Source organism: Oncorhynchus nerka, unplaced genomic scaffold (genome assembly GCF_034236695.1).
Source record: "Oncorhynchus nerka isolate Pitt River unplaced genomic scaffold, Oner_Uvic_2.0 unplaced_scaffold_3818, whole genome shotgun sequence".
Lineage (NCBI taxonomy): Eukaryota > Metazoa > Chordata > Actinopteri > Salmoniformes > Salmonidae > Oncorhynchus > Oncorhynchus nerka.
This window is the reverse complement of record NW_027037601.1, coordinates 7,012-14,449: the sequence shown is the minus strand read 5'-3', so window position 1 is coordinate 14,449 and position 7,438 is coordinate 7,012. Positions and strand designations below refer to the sequence as shown.

At 42.8% G+C, this 7,438-nt stretch overlaps 1 protein-coding gene across 1 annotated transcript; it reads left to right on the top strand.

The window, feature by feature from the left end:
- Positions 1-736: 736 nt before the first annotated feature.
- On the top strand, positions 737-7,171 carry LOC135566699 (zinc finger protein OZF-like; the record flags this gene model as incomplete). The annotated part of the gene is made up of 2 exons (XM_065014334.1): positions 737-1,377; positions 6,321-7,171. Coding segments are annotated over exons 1-2 (1,260 nt in total), but the record flags the coding sequence as incomplete, so codon positions are not given.
- Positions 7,172-7,438: the final 267 nt, after the last annotated feature.

Below are 7,438 nucleotides of genomic sequence, written 5' to 3'. Positions count from 1 at the left end.
GTAAAACCATGTGAGATGAAAATGGACAAACTAAAGTGTGTGCAATATAGAAGGGTAGTCAGTGGACATTCTGAACCTTGTTTGAAGTCAGTAGATCACATGACCAAGAACCTATTGAGATTTGAATGTAAAAAAAGTTTGTACTTTGTTTACGCTCCCTAACTAATTCAACAAGGAATACAAAATATTGCTCACATTTCCACATGTTTATTAGCTTTTGAAAGAGAATTAATGTCCAAATCGTGAAAATAAGAACTGTGCAATGTTGTGCGCAATATTTCCAACATCATGACACTTATTTGGAGCCTGTGGCTCAAGTGGTTTGAGTATCTGTCGAATATCCAACTTAAAACTGTCTTTACCTCGGTTGTTACACTGGCAAACAAACTCGGTAGCACAGAGTTGATCATCCATATGACGTTGGTAAATAGTGCATTGTGGGTAGTTTAGAAGATTTTCCAAAATAAGTTAATAAATATGTAATAACGCAAAAACGTAACTGTTTGTTCTTATAGGTAACCATAAACTGACTACAACTAGCTTACTAAGTCTTTAACCACACTGTATTGTTACACTGGTGAGTAAAAACTCATGCACTTTATTCCTACACTTTAACTTGTTATCTGAAGATAAAATATAAATTTTACTCATCTGCGTTACCCACTCCAGTCAGCAGATGCGGTCTGAGAATTTACGGCGATGCTGTTGGTGTGACGTATAATGTAGTGGACGGAACGCTACTTTCAACAGCAGCAACAGTTAGTCAGACACCTCCGTAGCTTGCTAGACAAATTAGCCGAACCAATATAGCTCTATAGACGCTTTAGTGTATATTAGCCACTGTGTTTTAAACCCATTTCTGTCGTCTAGTTAGTTATCCGATTTAATTTCATATTTACGGTGTTGTTATTATTCAGCTAGCGGGCTGGTTAAGTTAGCATTAGCCTAGCTAGCTAACATCCCCGACCATGCGGTCACTAAGCTACTCTCCTTCTAATGAAGAGAAGGATATCACAGTAAATCAAGAAGTATGGGGTACTGTGAAAGAAGAGGAGGACGCGTTCAGAGTGAAAGACGAGGACGATATCACAGTAAAACAAGAAGTAGGGAGTGGGGCCGTTACTGTGAAAGAAGAGGAGGGCGCGTTCAGAGTGAAAGAGGAGGATGATGTCACAGTAAAAGGAGAGGAAGATGCAGTTTATGGCGTGAAAGAGGAGGGGGAGGAGATTACTTTTACATCGAAAAAGGAGGAGGAAGAAGAGGAGGAACCTGGATATCTGGGCCCGGTTTCCCAAACGCATCTTAAGGCATCCAATGGTTCTAACGATGAATTTAGCCATAAGATGGTTTTGAGAAACCGTTCCGCGATTAACACTAGTAAGTACTGTCTTAACAACAGAGGCACAAACTCTGCTGCAGTTGAACTGATGTTTGGTGTTAAGGTGGAAATCTGCAATTGCTACATCCATATTGTGACTTTTAAATTATTTATTTACAGCCATTGATTCTTGAAGAATATAACACATGAGTTCAACTGTTGTACCCCATCAGAACCCCAAATAAGCTTTTTTTACTATAATGTTTAGAAACAAAGTAAATCAACACTGTATAGCAGTTAAGAACAAATTCTTATTTTCAATAACAGACTAGGAACAGTGGGTTAATTGACATATTTGTACCATGTCAGCTCGGGGATATGAACTTGCAACCTTCCGGTTATTAGTCCAACGCTCTAACCACTAGGCTACCCTGCTGCCTCAACATGGTTAAAACTATAATGTTGATATCATGGATGGTCAGTCCTTGCATCCATAGGTCTGTCTGTAGTTACATTTCTCCAAACCCATAATCTTTTATTACCAAAATAGTGGTGGAATGACAGATTTGTTATTGTTTGAACTGCAGATTGCTGGGTTGTGTGGGTTTTTTAAACAGCAACAAAATGGCTGCCCAGAGACTTGATTAACCGCTGAGGGATGGGGGAAGGAGAAGTGTAACCACTCTCAAATTCATAGAGAACGATATTGAAGAAACCTTAACCCAACACCTAGCGACCTCGTCAAGAAGTTCAGACATCTTGGCGTAACAGTTATAAGGTGTTGATTTGACAGTCGCTGGACCCAGGTTTGAGTTCAGCTCAGGGCTACCCCCTGAAATCAATACACTATGAATACAAGGACTGGCCATCCATGAGGTCATATTGATAATTTAACCAGTTTTCTAGGCTATATAGTATATTCTAGAATTCATCCATGATGTCATAATGATAGTTTAACCAGGTTTCTAGGATGTACAATGGGGCAAAAAAGTATTTAGTCAGCCACCAATTGTGCAAGTTCTCCCACTTAAAAAGATGAGGCCTGTAATTTTCATCATAGGTACACTTCAACTATGACAGACAAAATGAGAAAAAAAATCCAGAAAATCACATTGTAGGATTTTTTATGAATTTATTTGCAAATTATGGTGGATATGTATCTCCCTCATTTTTCATAGTAAAAGCCTGAAACAATGCCTGAAGAAGCCATAGAGATCGTGACCTGGGTCCTAAGTCTTTGTATGGTGGATAGGCTTTCAATGGAAAAACAGCCTTTCAAAATAATAGTACTTCCTGGATGGATTTTCCTCAGGTTTTCGCCTGCCATATCAGTTATTCTCACAGACATTATTTTAACAGTTTTGGAAACTTTATATTTTCTATCCAAATCTACTAATTATATGCATATTCCTAGCTTCTCGGCCTGAGTAGCAGGTAGTTTAATTTAGGCATGCTTTTCATCCAAAATACCGAATGCTGTCCCCTACCCTAGTGAAGTGAAGCATTCTGTTTAATTAAATAATTAAGACACACAAATTACTCGACGTCATAACTAGAGGGAGCCGCTCGTCAACATAACAACATGACCCGGAGGGAGCCGCGTCAACCTCAACATAACCTGACCGGAGGGAGCCGCGCTCGTCGTCAACATAACCTGACCGGAGGGAGCCGCTCGTCAACATAACCTGACCGGAGGGAGCCGCTCGTCAACATAACCTGACCGGAGGGAGCCGCTCGTCAACATAACATTAAATTCAATTAAATATACCTTCCGGCAACCCGCCTCACCCAATGTGATACGGATCTGCTTTTTTTTGGCCCTTATAGCTAGAACCTCCATCAGAAGCTAACCAGATAATTAGCTACTAGCTATTTAGTCATTGTTAGCCACTGCTAGCGACCTTTACCTTTTTAGCTCAAACACCAGACGCTTTTAGCCTGGATAATACCTGCCAGTCTGCACAGCGCGATATCAACCCTGAGCATATCGGACTGTTTTTCTCCACTACATCACTGTATTCCTGCCGTAAGCTCTGGACCATTACACCAGATAATCGCAGCTGGCTAGCTGCCACCGAGTGGCCCAGCCTCGAAGCTAGCCTTGAGCCAGGCCCATCTCCCGGCCTGCTCGGTGGACCCTATGATCACTCGCCTACACAGCTGATGCCTCCCAGACTCTTCACTAAGACGACTAGAAGCCACTACATCACCGGATTCCTGCCGTAAGTTCTAGACCTTTGCACCGGATTGGCTATAGTGGCCAACGCCCTTGTCCTGAAGCTAGCACCAGTTAGCCTCGAGCCAGGTGCATCTCCCAGCTAGCAAACAAAATTACTCCAGCTACAGTACCTATTTTGCCAATTGGCCTGTACCCTTTGTCGACACGGAGCCCCGCCGGTCCATCACGACTGGTCTGCCGACGCAATTCCGTCTGATGTGCCCTCAACCGGCCATTGCCAGACGTAGGTGACGCCCTTGTCCCGAAGCTAGCAACAGTTAGCCTCAAGCCAGGCGCATCTCCCAGCTAGCATAGTAATGACTACCTAATGGCTTCCCTGGTTCATATATTGCTGTTCAATGGACCCTATGATCACTTGGCTACATAGCTGATGCCTGCTGGACTGTTCATTAATCACGGTACTCCATTTAGTTTATCTGTCTCGAACTCTGGCCCTGTGTGTAGTTAACTGACCCTCTCTGCCCATTCATCGCCATTTTACCTGTTGTTGTTGTCTTACCCGTTGTTGTCTTAGCTAGCTCTCCCAATCACACCTGTGATTGCTTTATGCCTCGCTTTATGTCTCTCTAATGTCAATATGCCTTGTATACTGTTGTTTAGGGTAGTTATCATTTTTTTTTTTACTGCGGAGGCCCTAGTCCCACTCAACATGCCTCAGAGAACTCTTTTGTCCCACCTCCCACACATGCGGTGACCTCACCTAGCATAACTAGTGCCTCCAGAGATGCAATCTCTCTTATCGTCACTCAATGCCTAGGCTTACCTCCACTGTACCCGCACCCTACCATACCCCTGTCTTTACATTATGCCTTGAATCTATCCTACCACGGCCAGAAATCAGCTCCTTTTATTCTCTGTTCCCAACGCACTAGACTACCAGTTCTGATAGCCTTTAGCCCTACCCTCATCTTACTACTCTGTTCCTCGGGTGATGTAGAGGTTAACCCAGGCCCCGTGTGTCCCCAGGCGCTCTCATTTGTTGACTTCTGTAACTGTAAAAGCCTTGGTTTCATGCATGTTAACATCAGAAGCCTCCTCCCTAAGTTTGTTTTACTCACTGCTTTAGCAAACTCCACCAACCTTAATGTCCTTGCCGTATCTGAATCGTGGCTTAGGAAGGCCACCAAAAATTCAGAAATGTCCATCCCCAATTACAACATTTTCCATCAAGATAGAACTACCGAAGGGGGAGGAGTTGCAATCTACTAAGTTCTAAGTTCTATCATACTTTCCAGGTCTATGCCCAAACAGTTCGAGCTTCTAATTTAAAAAATGTATCTCTCCAGAAATAAGTCTCTCACTGTTGCTGCCTGTTACTAACCCCCATGTGAATTGCCCCCCCATCTATCTTCAGAGTTTGTTCTATTATGGCCAACATCCAGTGAAATTGCAGAGCGCCAAATTCAAAAACAGAAATACTCATTATAAAAATTCATAAAACAGACAAGTGTTACACATCGGTTTAACGATGAACTTCTTGCAATCACAACAGCCAGAAGAAAAATCAGTAAAGTTCATAGAAACATGTCAAACGGTGTTTATTATCAATCCTCGGGTTGTTATTAGCCTAAATAATAGATAACATTTCAACCGGACAATAACGTCGTCAATATAAAAGGTAAACTGCCCGTACCCACCTGTCCAGCATCACTACTCTGGACGGTTCTAACTTAGAATATGTGGACAACTGTAAATACCTAGATGTCTGGCTAGACTGTAAGCTCTCCTTCCAGACTAATATTAAGCATTTCCAATCCAAAATCAAATCTAGAATCGGCTTCCTATTTCGCATCGAAGCAACCTTCACTCACGCTGCCTAACATACCCTCGTAAAACTGACTATCCTACGGATCCTTGACTTTGGCGATGTCATTTTCAAAATAGTCTCCAACACTCTACTCAGCAAACTGGATGCAGTCTATCACAGTGCCATCCGTTTTGTTACCAAAGCCCCATATACCACCCTCCACTAGGACCTGTATGCTCTCGTCGGCTGGCCCTCGCTACATATCCGTCTCCAAACCCACTGGCTACAGGTCATTTATAAGTCTTTGCTAGGCCACCTTAACTCAGCTCACTGGTCACCATAGCAACACCCACCCATAGCACGTGCTCCAGGAAGTATATCTCACTGGTCATCCCCAAAGCTAACACCTACTTTGGCCGCCTTTCCTTCCAGTTCTCTGCTGCCAATGACTGGAACGAATTGCAAAAAAAAATCACTGAAGCTGGAGACATTCTCTCCTCACTAACTTTAAGCATCAGCTCATGAGGTCCCAGTGTTAATTTGCCCTTTGCTACTGCCTATTTATTTTTGTCCCCATTGCACACACTGTATATAGATGATGGAGTGGGCAGATTCTTTGTTGTTTTTCATCTCTTGTCACACCAGATATACGACATCCATAAAACTAGTGGTTTCCTCATTAGCATGGAGATGAGTTTATGCAATCAAATTGCCCTCGTGATCCGCAATTTTAGAAAACACAAAGGGGCCTGTATTGTAGACCAAAAGTCTTCTACCACACTGCTTAGAGTTTCAACAACATGAATAACTTATTTCTAGTCTACAATCTTAGATGTTACTACTAATGTGAAAACAAGACAAAATATGACTTCTTGCTCATTTTAAGACAATAATTTTAACATTCATTACAGACAGCAATTGTTGTACAACATCATGGCTATGCTGTTGGCATCAACTTTTACAGTGGATTACCGCTGTTGTGGGCCTTTAATCATCTGACTTTGTTGTTCACACAGGAGAGAGACGGGACTACCGTGGATCCTCTGGGGAGCCTCAACAACCTCATGACGCTGAGGAGACAGAGAAGAGACTCTCCACATTAGAACACCCCAAGAAACACCTGCAGAGATCCACAGGGAAGAGAACTCTCTGCTGCTCTGACTGTGGGAAGAGATTCACCTCATCAGGCATTACAATTCATCAGCGAACACACACAGGGGTGAAATCTTATAGCTGTGATCAATGTGGGAAGAGTTTTACTACATCTGGCTCTCTGACGTTACACCAGAGAACACACACAGGAGAGAAACCTTATAGCTGTACTCAATGTGGGAAGAGTTTTACTCAGCTCAGCAGCCTAATAACACACCAGAGAATACACACAGGAGAGAAACCTTATAGCTGTACTCAATGTCGGAAGAGTTTTACTAATCCATCCGGCCTGATATCACACCAGAGAACACACACAGGAGAGAAACCTTATAGCTGTACTCAATGTGGGAAGAGGTTTACTCAACAATGCAACCTGATATCACACCAGAGAATACACACAGGAGAGAAATCCTATAGCTGTGATGAATGTGGGAAGAGTTTTGCCCAATCTGGAGCACTGACAGTGCACCAGAGAGTACACACAGGAGAGAAACCTTATAGCTGTGGTCAATGTGGGAAGAGTTTTGGTCAATCTGGAGATCTGAGAGTGCACCAGAGAACACACACAGGAGAGAAACCTTATAGCTGTGGTCAATGTGGGAAGAGTTTTGGTCAATCTGGAGATCTGAGAGTGCACCAGAGAACACACACAGGAGAGAGACCTTATAGCTGTGATCAATGTGGGAAGAGTTTTGCCCAATCTGGAGCGCTGACAGTCCAGAGAATACACACAGGAGAGAAACCTTATAGCTGTAGTCATGTGGAACAGTTTTTTGCCACTCAACACCAGAGAATACACACAAGAGAGAAATCCTTTGTCTGTGAATAATGTGGGAAGAGTTTTGGTCAATCTGGCCATCTGGTATCACACCAGAGAGCACACACAGGAGAGAGACCTTATAGCTGTGATCAGTGTGCCAAGAGATACTTTAATAAAAGATCTCTGATCAAACATCAGAAAATACATACATGAATGAGTTAT